Genomic DNA, 19262 nt, shown 5'->3' on the forward strand with positions numbered 1-19262 from the left:
TCACTATCCTCTAGCTGACACTTCCGTACCTTGACTGAAAAAAAATGAGATATTACCCTACTAGCTGGTAGTTAATTCACAACAGGCTGCTTTGCAGATGGCATAAACCCAATCACAATGGTATTAGTATTATTTATCATACTACATATAATTCAAATAGAAAAATTGGTACTGGAGTATCTATAGTTAGTATGCTAAGTTCATTCATCTCATCTTTCCTACCACTAACTTCAAATATTATTAATCATGTTTTGAAATGTCTTAAAGCACTTTGGAGAAAAGCATCAAATAAAAGAGTAAAGTATTAATAAACTACTTCAGACCACTCCGAAATATTTATTGCTAGAAAGATACCTAACTTGAATACCTTATTTGCTGTTGATCTCTAATCATTCAATTTCAGTTTTTGTCCCTACCAGGATTGCCTAAGCTCATTTGCTACAGCTTGAACACAACAGACAAACAAGAAATGATTGTTCTCCAGGACCCTACAGGAGTTTGAAAACATGGTACCAAAGCAACTTAAAGTGAAATCCGGGAGACCAGATCAATAGTGCTTTGGCAATCACAGTCCTCAATCTCTTTCCTCTCCCTTCATCCCCCACTTTTTTTTTTTAAGCCAGAAAATCTGTTCAGTAAGGAGTCTGTAACCCACTATTCATTTACTAACAGTCCTTATCACTTGCATTGTAAATTAGAATCTGAGTATTTTATAAATCTGTTATTAGAAATATGTCACTACAGGACTCTTTCAAAGAGATTCATCAGCCAAAGGGCTTCTCTTGCCTGACTCGTAATTCTCAATTACTTCTGTGCACATTTAAAAAGACAGTGTGGAGTCTCATCTTCCACTTCAAGTCAGCTGTTCGACCTAAAACAAGCTAACAGAGCAGAACATGAGCTGTGGCTATTTATAGCCTTGGCTATGTTAAGCAGTATCTTACTGTGGCTGGAGAAGGATGGATCACCACTGATATGCCACTTAAATCTGGTTCACATTTAATCCACTACAGAGGATAATCAATACCATTAAAACTTGTGACAATCTCTCCTCCCTCCTTTGGGACTGTCACAAATACTTACATTGGTGTAGTACATTTCCTTACGAATGAATTGATCAGCATACTGACTGCTAATTTTCTATCACAACAAAATACCTGCATGCAGCTCAATGACTTACAGTGTGCAAAAATGCATATTCACTCTCAAAACCCTTCTGCAATAGTTTATTCCTTTTAAAGTACCCTTTTTTAATAGGCCTTCTTCAATAAAACATTTATGGATTATGGGTCGCTGTACGTAAGGAGAAATATAAAACCTTAAGAGGTGCAAGTGACAACTAACCTTGCACATATTTAAAGAACAAAATTACTCCATAGTGTGATTGCATTCAGAACTGCTTACTTTATATGGGAGTTCAAACCAAATATGAAGCAGATGAAGTCTTCCTGATTCTTTTGTTACTTACAATATCAAAAAATAGCATAATTGGAAAACTAAGAAGCACTGACAGATTCCATGTCCAGTTAATTTCATTTCCTACTATAAGACATTACTTTACAGTAACCTGCTCACATTACCTTCTCTAAAGAGTTCTGTTTTACTTAATACACAGTGGTAACATACTACAACAGTGATAATTTATAAAGAACACCACACACCTTAGCTGGTAAAAGAAATAAACATTTCTTTTCACATACCAAGATCTGTAAGATTTGTCAGGGAATGTACTTGTACATCGTTCACTAACTGAAACAACCAAGAACAGGCCAAGCCAGAACTGAAGGACAGCAACAATCTGACACAGGGTATGGAAGAGCAACAGAGCACCAAGCCAGAGAAGAACCAGAAGGAATCTTGTTCTTTGCTTCCTGACTGACAAATCAAGAGAAATCATATACGAGAATAGCATCCTCACTGAGGGCAACTCAGCAAGACCCACTGGCTCCATCCCTACCCCTTCTCCAAGTCCTAGCATTTTGGTACCATCTCCATTCCTCTGGCTCAGCATTATTCACTGAGCTGTAGGGCAGGCAATAACAAGTTTCCACACAAAACAGAAGCAGGATCCAAGACAAAGCTACGGCTACTTTTCGTCTGCATTGGCCTGACAGACACCTCAGGATATCCCCTGAGAAAGATACGCTCACCAGCAGTTTCCATAAGGTCTAAACAGTAAGTGGAAAGGTAGAAAGTTAAAATAATCCAAGAATTAAACAAGCACACACAACCAAGGGAACAAGAACATACACATCTTCAACGCATCATACAATCTACACAACATTTTTGCACATCTGCAAAGGAATTGAAAGCAAGAGGCTTGATTTCTCTTTATTTCTTGAGACAAAACTCATCTCTGAAGCACACACAGCAGCCTAGAGCTAGTCACCTTGTTTGGAGTCTGGACTTGCCGACCGCGTCAGTTTTTGAACTTTCCGCACTGGTCTGGTTGCTTTTCTCTCTTTGTTTCTCTCACAAGGTTTTTCTTTCATTGTTGAATCCTCTAGAAATAAAAAAGAGCTGTTGAGTGATGATATCTCATGGGAAAGAACATATAATGGCAAGCTTGCCTCAACATTTAGGTTGAAGAAGTGAAGCTCAGAGAAACACAATACTCAGAGAAACACTGACTTTCCCAGATCATATACTGAGATCAACTACTCCCAGCCCAGCATTTTAGTATTCTTATAGCACAAAAATATTGAATCAAGTATTGTTTACGTATGCACTGGAACACAATGAAGCCACAGCAAAGCTGTAATAGATCTTTACAAAGTTCATTTTCCATCTCAAATGCTATTTTGACAGTTAGGAACAATTCTTTGTTCTCTTCTACTATAACCATTTCATTTTAGAGCATTCACGTTCCGTAAGAACACCCAGTTCCTTCACTGCTGATGTACCCAGGCTGCTGCCTCCACATTAACGCATGAGAGCACATCTGCTCGCTGCCTCCGAGCCGCAGTGTGAGACAGGACACCCGTCTGCTCTTCCTGCAACATTTGCTGCAGAATTCACCCAATGATGCAGAACTATTCTGTATCACTGAAGCCCTCATTTACGACACCATGAGGTTTTAGGCTTTAGAGGTGCCAAGAACACTTATCAAAATAAAGTCATTTTACCATGTTTTTACAGTTTTACATAGAAAAAGGAAAATCGGATGTGGCTCAGTCACTACCCCACTGACTGGGTTTCCCAGCTGCCACAGGCAGAAAGCAAAAATGAACAGAGCTCAGGAAGGACAGGCAAGCTGTACATTCAGTCTCAGCAGTCCACAGCGGGCAAGATACTTCTCCTAATCCCAGTAAAACCAGACTGTATCTAAGAAATGCCATGGCCACTATTATTATTGTTTTGCTCCTCTATCCAACACGGATCAAGATGAAGTTTTATCAATTTGACGCCAATACCAGCTTTTATAGCATCTAATTTCAGCTGAATCCACTCTGATGGAGACCAATAGGAAGGATCAGAGTCAGAACAACAGGTGATACTAAAGGGAATTTGAGGATTCTTTCTCCCCCTCTACATCCTTTCCGTACCAATTTTCCATTTATTTTCAAGCCTGACAACAAGCACAGGGAAGAGCGAATCAATGCATCAAGTACCAGAGGCCTCAGTGACTGCACTTGCAGAAATTCTGTCTCCTCACCTCTCTCAGTGCCAGACAGTTCCTTCCTGATGTCAGGAAACTACAAGCTGCTTCCCACTCACTCTATTCGTATTACAGCAATTTTGTTCAGTGACGCCAATTCTGAACATCTTTAAGACGGAATTATTGGAATCCTGGGATCAATATAATATCCTTCAGCCTAACTGGTAAAGATACTCTGCGTGGTCTGTGCTAACATGTAAAAAACTCATTGCAGAAAATAACAGTGCTTCTGCAGGTATTAGAAATCTTACAGCTTATTTAAGCACTAGAGATCATGGAATAGTTTCAATCTAAGTGACTAGTGATTATACACACCCAAAAGTCCACTTGCTGTAACTTTATTACAGAATTAACTAATGGATAGATAATTCTAGAGGCTAAAAATACATTTACAGTACATATTACGTGCAGCTCCAGCATTTGATTACTCGGAATCAGCTATTCAATATAATCTCCTCAGGTCAGAAAGGAGACACATTCCACTACAGCTGTTCTACACGTGGCAGCAGAACAGGCATATGGCTGAACATACACACAGCTTGTTCCTTTTGCAGACAGAAGTCTTTTGAAAACACGATCCAAATGCCTACCTTTTTAACTGGATCTCTTAACTGGACATAATGAAACTTCAAAAATTCAGATTCCTATAAAGAGCTCACGAACCATTCATATTATGCTTGCCAAAACTAAGAAAAAAGCTAGCATAGACTAAAAGTTTAAGAAATTTGGCATTAAACACATGAGCTAATGCTGGACAGAGTATTTGCAGAATTATTTTATTGAAAAGGAGTGGCTGCCCCTTCTGGACTTTTTTTCTGAATGATTCCAAAAAAAATTCTTGGTACCTCAGTATCAGAATCTTTGTTTCAGCAAGACCGAGAAAAAAAATCTCAAGCTGTACAAGCAAAACAAAACTGAAGTCTAATCATTTCCATATGAGCCACTACACTATCAGCATACAAAAAGACACCTACAGCTTTACAATAGCATCGTGTTTTCCTCTAATTTTAAATATGTTTTGATCAATGTGAAGTTATTTTTTAATATGTAATAAGCAAACTCTTAAGCTTCAAAACTAGAGGTTCTCAGGGGATGTTATTTGCCATCCCCTTCCTTTTTATTCATCTGATCTCTACCCCTTCCCCCCAGCTTAGTCAGTCAAAAGCAATTCAACCTTACAGCTCTTCACTGTAACCAGTCCAGCAAATCAAAAAGCCACTTGGGTATCCTACTATAGATTACCTAGGGAAAAGAGCTGTCAGTGGTACTACAGTTGTCCAGAGTGCAAAATGAATAAAGATTGGGTCTTAGAGCAGTAAATCTGAAAACATAAAGCATGTGTTACATCTCTGGTCTTTTAGCAGCTCAACTTTAAAGGAAATTGCAGCAATTTTTATAATCTTTGCTCAGTTTTAAGCATCAAAATCCTGTGCTGCTAAATAAGCTCATTACCTAAAAAAAATGAATAAAAAAAATCCTTCTTCCTGTGTATCCAATCTCCAACAACAGTATTTAATGCTTTGCAAAAGGTCATCAAGTAAAGAGGAATGAGTAACAATTTTCTAAGCTTTTAGTATTCAACACTCCTTCCCACACTTTCACATGGAATAAACTCCAGTGGTAATGGTCTGTTAATTTACCACTGCAAAGCCACGCAGTCCCTCCTCCCGTATTTCAATCAAGCCTTACCAAAGGTGACAAAGTTGTAGAGGGAATAAAATCTGGGTTATTTAAATAGTTTCTTATGTCTCTATCTGCTCTACCTGTATTCACCCTTCTTAGGGGAGCTGTAGTTAAATAACACCACAGTAGTTATCCTAATAGCCTCTGCAGAACAGAAATCTTACTTTCTTCTTGGGTCCATTCAGAGGACCCAAACACATTGAAAGAAAGCTGGACACAGCTGAACGTTCTGTTTTCTGGAATCCACGGAGAGCCTCTAAAAAAAAAAGTCTTTGTGTACAAAACTCTGGGACACAAATTTCTCCAAGAACTTCAAGATTTGGATTATTCTTATACAAAAGCACTTAAATTCTACAAGGCCAGAGTTATGAAATCAACCTAGTGCCATATAATCTCATCCCCAGATATAGCTGAAGACATACCCCTTTAATGCAGGCTACCTACTGCACTTTAAACAAGCAGATCCCAGACACTTTCCACAGCAGATGCCCTCCCTCTCCCTTTACCTACCTCTGCACTCCAACTAAACCACTGCTGTACTAACAATTCCCCCAGTAGCTTCAGGACTAACAATTTAACACACACTGAAGGAAGCAGGATTCAGGCTTCAACATACTGTATACAGTCCACATATCACTCTAATGGTGTTAAAAATGGCAAAAAACGTCAGAGTTGTTCCCATGAGACAATCCAAAGGTCTCACCACAATCAGAAGTGTTTTGGTTTTGTCCTTTTCAACAGGAAATTGAATTCATTCATGCAAACATGTATAAAGTCACGAAATTAAACAAAAATTGTTTTATTAAAGACTTTTTAAAATTCCTGTTTCAGAGATAGCTATCACTTGATTCTTTTCAGTATTGATTTTCTATTAAAATATTTTAATTAGAAAAAGATGAAGAAGGATTTTTCTTGTTATCATTCAACAAGTTACCCCTCCTATGAAGAGAAGTACAATGTATTCAACACTCATTGTTTCTTTTTCTTGTTGTTTTTTTTTGTTTTTGTTTCCATGACTTTGTAGACTTGTGCCAAATAAATGTCTCTGCCTCTTAGAGAAGGCTGTGTAGCTTAATAAATGCAGTTTGCATATCACCTGTTAACTGGAGTGCTATATCTCTATACAGGTCCCGACTAATGTGAAATTCTTCCTCATGCCAGATCTTCCCATCTGGAGTGCGAATCTTTGTTTCAGCAGGATTGAAACCTGAAAGTAAACAATTTAAGAGTTTAAAATAACTGTTTAAGATGTAAATAAATATTTTGGGGGATGGAGAGAGTGGGAAATTCCCAAGTAAGAAAAGAACTACTTGAATTTCTAATAATAAATTAAAAGAAAGCAATATACCTGTCTGCTGCCTGCTCATAGTTCAAAAACAGCAGACTGGATGAAGAAAAGACTTACTAAAAATGCTAAAGGCTTCCTCAGTCCATAGTGTTACTAACATCTTGGAATGTAAAAAACGTATCAAAATAAATCCAGATAGTAATACAGCAAGGTTACTTTTTATAGTAATTTGTAAGACCACAAGAAGAATTTTGAAGGATTTCACACTTCCGTAGAGTGACAAGAACTTCTTTGCTTTCCTGACCGTATTTGTGAGCATACCACTCTATCCACTCCAGTACGGCCCAAACACAGCAGTGATTCATTTCCATGCTCTGACATGTTTCTGTACTAATTGATCTTTGCTCCTTCACCATGAATAACTAACAGGGGGATTTTGTGCCTCCATACCTTTGTATGCTGGAGCAGCAGGTGCAGCTGCCACTTTCCTCACTTTGGGAGTAACAGCATTCTCCACATTTGTGATCACTACAGGTTGCTCAGCATATCCTGAGTGTTGTCCTCTGCCACCCAGCTCTTCAGAATGCTCCCACTGCTTTCGAATCCGCTCCTTCAGCTTCTCCAACTTAGCATCATGCTGCCGCCGTTTCAAGATTTCCAGCCTATGAGCACTAGAAGTACTCATGGTAGAAGGGGAAGACACTTTCAGTTCACTGTCCTGGGACGTGTTGCTCAGAGGAGTTTTAGTGCTACACTCATCTCCTCTGGAGCCACTAGTTTTTTCCTCTTCCAGTCTTGGAGGTGTGGCAGCTTTAAGAAATGGCCCATTTTGCAAAGCATCAATTGCTGGTCGGTCATTCAAATACCTAACAACAGTCTCATCTGCAGCAGAAGATGACGGGCTTTCAAAATCTCTGCTGTGTAGATCTCGTTCATCTCTGTCATGTATCATACGGCCCGTTACTTCAGTCTTCCCTTCTGCTTCACTGAAGTCCAAACTAGACAGAAGTTGCTTGGCCTCCAATTGGCTGGAACCGTGATACGACAGAGAAATGTACGGATCCCTGCTGTAACAAAAAGGAAGAAAAACTTCACCATCAGAAGCACAACTGTAGGACCTTCCAAGCCACCTATAAGCATGCTCATTAACTGAATGAATGACTTGTCTCCACTTTAAAGGCAAGCTGTTTTAAATGTTTGAGCATGATATATTTAATAATGCAAGTCTGATAAAACCAAAAGAAGTTTCTGTTCAAAATTTAAAGTATTTTCTGCACTCTCTGAACAGGACTATATATATAAAATTGAAAACCTGAATTAGGGCACAAAGAAAAAAAATCAGGAAGCAGTGACATCACCCTTTTAATTAGACAAAAAAAGGCTTTAAATAAAAGCCAAGTGCACAACTTAAGTGACAAGCCTCATTAACATATGTTCTCTAAAACAGAGCAGTGCACCCATGCACAGTTCATTGAAAGCATGCTCGTTAGTTGAGAAAACAAATAAATTGCACAAAGACCCCTGCCCTGTATTAGAGCATTAAAAAGGCAAGCCACTCACAACACCTTCAGAGTAAGCTGTCTGTATTGCAACAAATGTAAATGTTACTGAGAACAGAGAAGTTCAGCAAGCTAAGTATCTCTTGGCATTTTCTGCAGTAAAAAACTAACTGTTTAATAGACTGGAGGCGCACATGCTGTCAGGACAAAAACGTACTTAATATTTTTACTGATGTGGGGCTCAAGAGGTGAGTATCCAGCATCTAAGCTAGCTGGCTTGCTCCTTCAGCAGCTATGTTTACAGAACTCGTTTAAGCAGCTCCTTAATACTGCACTCGTGAAATTGTCTCTCTCCCCCTCGCTGCACATTTTTGTCACATAGTGCAGTAAGCATTACCAATCAACATAACTATAAAATTTGAGTGGTTTAATTGCACAGAATTTCACCAGCAAAAATAAATATTATATACAGATTTTTCTAACCATTGGTTTTGTTTTCCTATGCACGACTTAAGCATCTACCACAGACGGTAGTCAGATGAGAAGTAACGTGTTAATGTAGCAGCTCTGATGCTAATCCCCAAATTAATCCCCCCCCCAATGCCACACAGTCTTCATACTATAAGAAAATTATTCTTTTTCAATTTAGTATAATGGCATGAGTCTACCTGCTTTTATTTTCCTGTTTTCCCTGATGTCTGTTAATTTCACTAATTGTTTTTAAAACAAGTAACTCATGTGTATGAGTTATTCCAGTCAGGGTACACACCAGAGTTGTTCAATTAACGAAACTGTCCCAAGATTACAAAACTGATCCAAATCAGCCTCCCATGAAAGGAAAGAAGAACAACTCACACGAGAAGTGAACCAGGAGACCAAAACTTAGGAGGAAGGTTAACAATTGTTGATAGAGATGTAGAGGAATTTAAAAAAGAAAAAACACCACTACTGTTCCAATTCTATTCAGTCAGCAGCAATTCGACTTCACTGAGAGAAGACTTAGCACAAAAAATGCTAAGTATGTGTTCAAATCCATCCAAAAGGTATTACCAACCCAATCAAGCTATTCATCAGGAATAAGGCCTGTGTTTATAAAACCCAAGGAGTTGAAGAAGGCGCAGTAAAAGTCTTCTGAACTCTGATGTAATAGCAAGTTATAATCAGTTTGTTTCTGCTGCAGGTTCTCTTTCTTTCTGAAAGTTTTTGAAGCATCCTATAGCAGCTTACAGAAGCAGTACAGTACTTAACACGTAGGGAAAAACAGGCTTGCTGTAGTTTCTTTCTTTCCTCACACCCCACCATGTTCTATGGCCTGCAATATCCTCAGCCGCTTTTCTCCTTGATCCAGCTGTTCTTATTCCTTCAGTGACTAGTTTTTGGGTGATGCACATAGACACACACCAAACTAAATGCACCTTTTGTACTACGTTCTTGTTCCACACTGTCCTATGGTAATACATTTGGAAACACGTGCTAAAGAACTGATGAAATAAAGTTGGAAAAGCATGAGGAAATAATCTTTTTGCTCCTTCTTACATACCTTATAACTTAACTTAAGAAATGTATCAGGCCACTGTTAGCTTGATGAGATGGCCCCAATTCAAGGCATTTGACTTTAAACTCATTCTCTGAACAAAAAGTAAATTTGTAACGTTTCTAAAAAATGAATAAACTTTTGTTCAACACAACATGCTGCTCATGTGGGTGTGCGAGGGGAGGAAGCAAATCAATTTCTGAGCTGCATTCAGAAACATCAGAATTAAGTTAATTCTGATCTGAGCATATTTTAACAGTCAGTTGTCCCAGCACTAACCTGTATGAAGCCAACGGTTCACGAAATTCCACACGGTTGCTTTTCTTCACATTGCTTTCAAGGGTTGTCGCTCGAAGAGGGCTGCGTGAGGACTTCTCCTTGCTTGATTTACTTTGGCTGGAGGACCGGGAAGCTGGAGCAGAAACCAAAAAATCATCTATATATGCCGATCTCCTCTCCACAAGGAGAAAACTTTTAGGGATGAACAATTAAGCAAAGAGTTTTGGGGGGTGAGCAAGCAGCAGAATAGCATCTGAAGTACTCCCTTTCTCTTTCAACAATTTGATCACAGGAACTAGAAACAAGCTAGCACATGCTTGAAGCAATGATATTTAAAGAGAAAATAATTCTTAAACATTAATTAGAAGTAATTAAACCTATGGATGCTGGTGATGCTGCCACTAGAGGTCGGTCTGCCACACGCGCTGTAGAAAAACCAGCATTACCAGGATGTTCTAAAAAGTTGATGTTAAAACAAAATAAAGTATCAGATCAGCATTCATACAGGGTATAAGAGTTGACAAAGACTAAAAATATAAACAGCTCCTCCAGTGTAAACATAGGCATATACAACTGTTATCCAAAGACCCTCATGAAGTATCTGGATGCGACAAGCACTCAGCAACGGGCGAGTCCTGTCACTCCCTACAGCCAGATGACTACGTTAGCACACCTTCTTTCCCAAGCTAAGAAAACATTAGTTTCTCCTGGGCAATTAGTCTTTCATCAGTGAAGATTATAATCAGGAGACAACTTGGGTGCATGAAGGAAGGGGGAAAAAAACAAGTCTTCCCAGAATGCAGTGGCTTTACCCTGCCTTGCATGCTATATTCTAAATAATACATACCCTTTCTGCTTATTTTCCTGCTTGCGCTAGCAGAGGGCTTCTTGGCATCCATGACAGAATCAAACACAGCTGTGCTGGTAGGAGCTATTTCCAACTTGTTCTCTATATGACGTAGCTAGAATTTGAAGATAATACATGTAAGAATAGTTTTCAATTTTTAAACCACAAGTATTTTCTCCTAATGTGACAATTTTTTCCTCATTTTTCATAAAGAATAAAACTTCAGGCAAAAGCGAATTCACAATGCTCATGCTGCAAAACTGGCCTTATGACCAGAAACTGTAAGATTAATAAGATTTATTTAAAAAGATTAAATTAGGTTTTGCTGCATAGTTTTGTTTCCATAAGTAGGCTGTTGTGAAGAAATTAATAACAACATGCCATTCAGAGTCTTAACATAGTGTCAATGAAGTATTAATTCCACTTGGAATATGTTCTGTAATGCTCTTTTCAAAAAGAGAGCATGATACAGGATTTCACAAGTAAAATCCCACACTGATGCTCAGCTATTTAAAGTGACGAGGCTCTGGAAAAGAGCTGAATTCCCCCCAAACTCAAGCTGTTTGGCTTTACTGAAGTCAGTTTCTTAAAAAATACAGTGCAATTTCTCAAGCACCTAAGTTAAGTTCCCACTGAAAGACAGCAATTCTAATGCTCAAAGTAAGTTGAAAAATTATGAAACACACTGGTAGAGCCCCAGTTTCTGACTGTTTTGTAGTAAGCAGGAGAGAGCAGGGTTTTTTTCAAAATTAAAAAAATAAAACAAAATAGAACTCCGCATTTTCTTAGATAGAAAGTAAAGTAATACTACACTTGAAACTTAGCAGGTAGCACTATACTCAAGACTAAACTTGCTGTGACAAAAATTTCTTCTATTGCATGTGGAAAACATTTTCCAAGATAGAGGACTGTTCAACACGCACGTACTCCAACCACATGCTCAATTTTCAACTCGTCTAACAGCAAATCACTGAGTAAAATAACATTTAGTTAAAGCTATTGCAAAAGCTGGTTTGAAAAGAGGTAAGAAAAAGAGTAAGTACTTACAGCAGCCTTAGTCTGAGAAAAAGTAGCCCATGCTGCAGTTGGATCTTGGAGAGCAGAAACAAATAAATACATTTCTTATTAGTAAATGGAAAATAATGAAAGAAGATATCGCTTCAAAACAATTTTCCTTGGCTCACTAATCAAGTTCTTTAAATGACTCAATTCCAGCCTGTCAATATCCTCAGTGAGAGGCTGTTATCAGCCAAGACTCATCTTAACAGAGCAACAAAGTATTTAATGTCAAATGTAATGAGTTCAGCAGGTTAGGTTGAATGCATTATTACACTTGGAACCAAATCTACCATTCATTATAGAAGATGTTTAAAAGATAACGTAAAGACAGTTAATTAACGCAACACAAATATCTTACATTTTCCTATTACACTATAGGTTAACTACTTTTTTTGTTGTTTTGTTTTTTGCTGTTGTTTCTCTCCCCTCCTTTCTTCTCCAGTAAACTGAGCACGAATACATGGTCACTGAAAGACTACTCAAAAAACTTTGAACACGTGAATTTTGAATAGGAACCCTTTTGAACTCTACACTCTACAAACAAAAGAGAAGTAATGCTTGTGAAGAGCAAACAGGAGGCACTAATCAACTCTCAACCTTAACAGATAGCATGAGCTCTACGCACAACCGAGGTCAGTAGGGTACAGTAGTACTTTCCTCTAAAACTATTTACGTCTTCAGTTCCTTTCTTTCTTTCAAGAAAAAAAAAAAATCTAATGGTTTACAAACACAATGTGCAAAACCTTAACGTGGATAGGAGCCATGGAGGATAGTAGTATTAGAAAGTTAAAAAATAAAAATAAGAGTCTCCTTACAGTAAAAAAAAAACAAAACTGCCAGTTTCATTTCTAAGATTCAACAACACCAAGGAATAGGAGGGATAGGGAAGCAGCACAGAAAAGACTTTGCTTTGTCCTTGAAAGACAGGATATCGTGTCTACAGAACACCTCAGTCTCACAATGTATGTAATTTGAAAAGAAACTGAAGCTATCTCAAGAGACAATCAACAATAATGTCTTCTTACAGATAAAATATTCATCTGTTTCTACTTTTAAAATAATTTCTGGCATTCAGTTTTGTCATAGTGGCGATCATATGCTTGATCTTGAACCACAGACTGAACATGTGACTCAGCTGCTCTCCCAGACAAGAACCTTCTTCCTCTTATGGATGGCAGTATACTCATCCCCTCCCTAAATTACAGGCTAATCAGGACAGTAAAAAGCTAACTGGACTCCTCCAACTCAGGGCGACGTGAGCACTGCCAGTCATCTTAGTGGTGATGTACTGCTGCTTTTCAACAGCCTTTAGCTCTTTACCACTTTGGAACTGAGCAAGAGAATCAGGAATAGCTGCCTCTCAGGCACTTCTTTCAAGATACTACAGTTCCCAATTTCTGTTCCTGCACTGCTCCCCCTCTACAACAGTCCAAAAAAAAAAAAATCTGTCTCTGTGCTATCTTGGCAACTGTACCACAGGCTGGCAATTCTTACTGCAGATCAGCAAATACTCTGCAGATCAGAGTACAAAACTGCTACCTCTGCAGAAAGGAAGCTGTGTAACACATGGCCTTAGCTTCCACATTGAGGCAGAAGAATGCTGTCTATAAAAACTCCACAACATTTCAAAGCAGTCACGATAAAACATCTTTTAGAATAAAGCAATGAAGTAAAATAAAAATCCATACCTCTGGTAGAATCCTTGGCTTGGTTATGCCTTGGACTTTGTAGAGGCACCTCATTTGCCTTGTTGGTCCACATTGTGTCAATCTCTCTAAAAAAAATAAAAAAATATTCACATAAAAATCAAAGGTCATATGCTAAAGATCATACGATCTTGATCGCTAGGAAGGCTATTCACCTTATACAATTTCAAACCCACATCATGAACAAAATCAGAAATTCAGTAGCAAACTACAAATCTGTTTACAGCCTGCAGTTGTTCAGAAACCACAAAATTCTCTAGATAAAGAGGGTTTTGCTTTTGTTTTCTTTACTTGTTGCAAATAAGAGTGAACTCGATAAAAAAGAAACTCAGAGGTCATCCAATTCAGACCACAGCAGTAAGTATTCCCGCAAAGCCAACAGAAGATGACAATGCTGAAATACTGAACTTGAAGGGGAAACAGAGGCAATATAGCTTGAACCTACAAAGGTTTGAGGAGAATACTCAGTTCTGCCAATGCCAGACGAGTGTGTCACTTGTCCCTGTTGAAGACAGAACAGAACCACAGCAGGACACTACAACCAGCAAAAAAAAAAGGCAGTTAATTTATGGAAAAGGTTATTTCTTATTGTTTTCACTGCAAAAGATGGCAGATTCTGCTTTTAGGACAGGTGCTGCAGAGCTTGTTCATGCAGACCCACAGCTTGGAGTCTCACGTCACTCATGCTGCAAAGCATGCTACTGCCTGGCCCTAGAAATCATCTCAGTTATCTTCTCCACCACTGGAACAAAGAAGCGTTGTGCTAGAGAAGTGGAAAGCGAACATTAATAAAAGTGCAGGAATTTTCCATCAAGAACCAGGTTTGAGAGCTGCTGCACATGTCATATCATATCATTATCAGGTTTCTGGCCCAAACAGAAATGTGACAAAACCGTCGCATTACCGATAGGTAAATTTAGCATAAGAGAACTTCTGGACAAGAAACCATTTCTTAAGGGATTTCATTATCACTCCTCAAGTAATGACTTGGGATTTATTCTTATCCTTTGAATTGCCAATATATTTAAGAGAACTTATCTGGGACTAGAATTGTTCTCATTATTATAAACACACAACCCTATGTAGCCTATTTTATTATGCCCTGTGAATGCAGTATTGTAATATACCCCATGTATTCCTAAACTCTTCAAGGAAAGTGCTGGATTTATAAAAATGCGTGGAATTATTCATTGTATCTTTCAGCCTGACACTCGAGCAAAGACTGCCAGCCCTTTACCTGCGCTAAGCAGAGCACAAGTCAGGCTGAAGCAGCAAACCTGCCTTGTGAACACCTCAGTGCTACTGATCGCTCCCCGCTCTGTGCTGATGCTCAGCAGTACTGCTGCAGTGCCTCAGTTCAGAGCATTGCGCTGCTCTACAAAAGGCTCCTCAGCTTCTTACTGTAAAAGCCAGGGAGCGATCACATAGCACCCTGCTGTATTTTCCTAACAAATACCTGCAGTGCCAGCCCCAGGTCTACGGTCGGCCTCTCACTGGTTTCAGCGCAGCCTGCTGAGCTCCACCAAGCTGTTTTGCTTAACTCAGGTTGCTGCTGTTTGGGGGGGGAGACGAAAGAAAAAAAAAAAAACAACACAACATCGAACTGAAAACTCCGGAGCTGTCTATAGTTTCAGGAAGCCAACGCTGCAGTCATTTTCATACGCAACGTAATTCATAGCTATAAAGGTTTGGTCTTTAGATGTCCCTCTCCCTTCCTTTGCAGGGGAGAATTTATGAACTTTCCAAGATCTACCTACAAGCGATGTTGATTCTCACCATCTGAATTGCTAAAGATTAATAAAACAACTTCTTTCTAAACAAATACTCGTGTAAGTCAATGCCCTGCCCCTGCCAGAAGTTAAACGAGCCAGCAGGCTCTTCAATGCTACCAAGAGCACAGCCAAGGGGCCTGGGAGAAAAAAAGAAAATCAAGATACAGTTGTCAATCTATTTATAGGATTTACATACCGGGTAGTGGACCAGTTAAACATTGAAATGCTCTGAAATTAATAGTAACCATAGAATAATACTGGGAAGTTTAAACTATTTTTGAAAACACATAGTACATCAACACAAAAAACATCCCATGAACAACTTTAAGAACAAACACATTGTAAAAATTGCATTCTGAAATGACTGCTTCAAAAAAAAATATGTATTTTTTTTTCTAAACTGAATGATCCATCATCATTTAACACATAACTTAAAAGAAGGATGTTGGGGGTTGGACAAAAAGCAGCTCAACAACTGAAATTCCAAAGAACTTGTGGAAGCCAAAGGTTATCTGCAGGCTGGATAAGGCCATGAGGATCTTAAAAGTCTGTGACCAAAGGTAGGAGACCGCAGATTCAGCAAACCTGATCTCCTGGTTATCTGACTGCTCCCTGGTAGATGCTGCCTGCCTGCCCAGGTTCACTGCACGCTGCTTTGCCCAGCCTGGTTGAGTGAACAGCGAAGGTGCAAACCCCACCGTGCTCTGACATTTCAAGCCCACGCCACGGGCCCCTCTCCTCTTTACTCATTTGTCCACGGCAGAAAATCCTACACGTAAGGAGGTGCAGCAGCACTGCTGCAGATGAGCACATTAAGTGGGAACCAGCAAGAAAAGGCTATATTCTGAACTCCTGCAAGAAAAAAATAAAATCAAAATCACCACTCTCTTCCACAAAGACAGTTCCTACGGGAAGCCAAACTGAAGACTGACGGACCAGAAAGGGCATGAGATGACACCAGAAAGGAGGAAACAGAAACGAAGAGAAGTACATGGCCAAATAAAAAAAAAAAAAAAAAAAAAGAAAACAAGCATTGTATTTACTACACATACCAAGGATGGCATTGAACAGCGGATAACAAAATAACAAGTCAATATAGTAAGAGAGCAGCATTTGTGAAAAGAAAGGGCAATGCGAGAATAGAATATGCTTAGCAAAGGTTCTCAAAAAACGTCAAGAGATAAAAACCAGGACTAGGAAAAGAGACAGGAAAGCATCCATAAAAACCAAAATGAGAAAGAGAACGGAGAAAAAGACAGGTACAACAGAGAAATGGAACAAACTTGTGAAGAACCAGTAGAAAGCAGCAAAAAGGAAGAAAAGGAACTGGTACAGTGGTCTCATTGTGCAGTTTTTCAAGTATCCTCAGTAATTTATTTTTTTTTCTTGGTAGCACAACCTCAAGCAAAAGAAAGAGGAAATTCAGAAGTCATGACACCGAAATAAGGAAACAGGAGAGGAAACTGAATCATACGGATTCAGAGAAGGCAGAGACTGTGACCAGGAGGCTGCTCACGGTTTTTGTTACCATTTAGTGGTTATGCGAAACGCCAAAAAAAAGCACGGTGTGCAGAGGGAACGCTGCTCCTCAGGACTCTGTTTCTCATTACAACACAAGGGATGCCAAATGAAAACGAATCACACAAAAGAAAAAGATGAAGCTTTGCTCAGGGTAGGGAAGGAAACAAATGATTAATATTGACTTCTGAGGGACGTTCTTAAATGTTTAAGCCCGTTAAAAGGAGTTTTGTTACAGCCTGGGAATTCATGAGGCTAGCACTTGACGTAGGTTAAGCCACCACAAAGACGCGGTGCCAACAGAAGAGCCATCTGCCTTTCCTCATCCCTTGCTCTTTCTTACCTTGTTCAGGCAGAAAGTCGATGGGATTCTGTCGTAAAGTGAAGTGGACTGTGAATATGGCAAGGACTGGAAGTAGCTTTTTGGTTCTTTTTTGCTGTTTTAGCCGTGTTGCACCACAAGCTCCATCCTCAGGCAAGCAGAAGGAAAGGAAAGGAAGCCTTGGGGAACATGATCGATCCCCCAGTCCCATACCGGTGTGTGACGCACAGCGTAACCTGCACCCATCACCCGAGGGCAAAGGCTTGAAGCTGCTATTGCCTTTCCCTCGAGGAGAAGGAGCGGGGCTGGTGGCACTGCCACCTCCTTGCTGTGGAGACACCACTGGAGCTCAAGCACACGTGGGGAGGCCGCGCAGCCAGCTCCAGCGTGTCCCACCGCACCCGAGCCTCGCACAGCACCCGCAACACGGCCACAGGGAAAACGCACGCAGACACGAAGGCCTTAGGGACATTCTTCCTGTTGGCAAAGTATTTCAAGTTTTCCGTTACAAATAATGGAAAGCTGACGTCGGAATCCCAAATCCCCCCTGGAAGTCCAGCCAGCTGTGGATTGCTGGTAGTAATGGACGGGCACAGGTGGACACGCACGGTCAGACCGCACTCGCACTGCTTTGCTGAGCCAGCCTGCTGAAAGGGAGGGAATTGCTATTTAAAGATGCCAGAAACACTGTCCACGTCTCCTTAAATTCCGCAGAAAACAGTTTCTAGTGACATGCTGGAGTCTGCAATACAAATACCTTTACCTACTCATTTTTCTGGAATCTGAGCTTTTACCATATTGCATTACCCCAAATAAACAGGAGCTCAGAATAGCCATAATACATTGTTCTAAGACTTGGTTATTCTTGTATCAAATTAACATTAAAAAAAAAAGCCTCAATATCTGTTGAGAAAACTCTCTCTCTCAAGGCAATTTGATGCTAGTGATTTACTGACCTTCCTCGGGACTGGGGACAAGTTCCAGTGCAACAATCTACAAATAAAATTTATGTAACAAATAACAACAACAAACTACAGCCTGCTCTGCACAACCAGTTGGGTCCTCCCTCTGCCTTCTCTCAGTGCTCATTTATGTAATACGCCTTTAAATGAAATGTATTTCAGGGGCTGTGGCTCTAAAAGGATGTTAATAATTCAATGCCCAACTCCTACCCCAACTGGTCCACGCTTCACAAACGCAAACTTCATCTCAGCACTTCCCCACCATACCACCTCTGAGCCTGCAACTTCTGCTTCGCTCCTCCCAAATGATTTCAGTCCAAAAGTTGGGGATTTTTCTTCTCGGGATTTTTCAGTTGTGCTGTAGTACACAGTCAATGGGTTCAAACCATCCAGGGTGGCTGTTCAGGTGGTTCTGCCTGGTATTTAATCTGCCCTGCTGCTGCTATTACTCAACTCAGGAATATTTTACTGGTCCAGACTGCACTGCACCCCGTGAGTGAGGGCACGTATAAAGATAACAATTACTTGAAGTCGATGCAAGACAACGCTGACAATAACCAGCACTGCCCAAGGAGCTTGCACATGTTAGCTGCTGAAGTAAACATACAAAGTAAAATTTTATAAAACATTCCGTATTTTGTCTTGCAGTGCAAACAGTAAATATACCAAAAGATCTCTCACATTCTGCTTCTTATGGCTTTGGAAAGTACTGATTAAAAACAACACCCCAGAAGATTTTAAAAGTTATGTATAGATGACATTTGATCTGTCTTAAACTAGAAAAACAAAACATTTAAAAAGCTTTTAGGGATATCAAAGCAGTTGTAAAAAAGAGCGCAGTCAAGATGTAACACACATTTGCAGATAGAAAAGCAGCAAAAAATGTCAAAGCACGTCACTACCTCTAACCATTAACCAGTAAGATAAATGGTATCAACAGTCCCACATCCATCAAACACCAGAAAATAGAGCTGAAAAATAGGAACATGTTGCATGAGCTCCAAGACAAAACCACTGACATCAGCCAGGTACTAAATTTCCATCCAAACTACACTGAAGATTCCTCTATAAATGAAACCTTACTGAACGGCTCTGTCCCAGTATAAGCTGAGGATGGATATTTACAACACACTTC

At 39.6% G+C, this 19262-nt stretch overlaps 1 protein-coding gene across 15 annotated transcripts in view; it reads right to left on the reverse strand.

Moving 5' to 3' along the window:
* Positions 1 to 19262, reverse strand: part of CEP350 (centrosomal protein 350) — a 74688-nt gene that overhangs the window by 49250 nt on the left and 6176 nt on the right. For 10 of the 15 annotated variants that reach the window (XM_048073463.2, XM_048073457.2, XM_048073455.2 and 7 more), the window contains 7 exons: positions 13536 to 13621; positions 11836 to 11879; positions 10789 to 10903; positions 9942 to 10074; positions 7080 to 7696; positions 6438 to 6548; positions 2390 to 2503 (listed from right to left, as the gene is read on the reverse strand). In XM_048073463.2, coding sequence (XP_047929420.2) covers positions 2390 to 2503; positions 6438 to 6548; positions 7080 to 7696; positions 9942 to 10074; positions 10789 to 10903; positions 11836 to 11879; positions 13536 to 13608 — 1207 coding nt within the window. In that variant the 5' untranslated portion in view covers positions 13609 to 13621. Of the gene's footprint in view, positions 1 to 2389; positions 2504 to 6437; positions 6549 to 7079; positions 7697 to 9941; positions 10075 to 10788; positions 10904 to 11835; positions 11880 to 13535; positions 13622 to 13998; positions 14018 to 15009; positions 15106 to 19262 lie in introns of those variants that run through there. The other 5 variants (XM_067001761.1, XM_048073450.2, XM_048073464.2 and 2 more) reach the window with 3 other exon arrangements.

Source organism: Anser cygnoides, chromosome 8, assembly GCF_040182565.1.
Source record: "Anser cygnoides isolate HZ-2024a breed goose chromosome 8, Taihu_goose_T2T_genome, whole genome shotgun sequence".
NCBI classification, from domain to species: domain Eukaryota; kingdom Metazoa; phylum Chordata; class Aves; order Anseriformes; family Anatidae; genus Anser; species Anser cygnoides.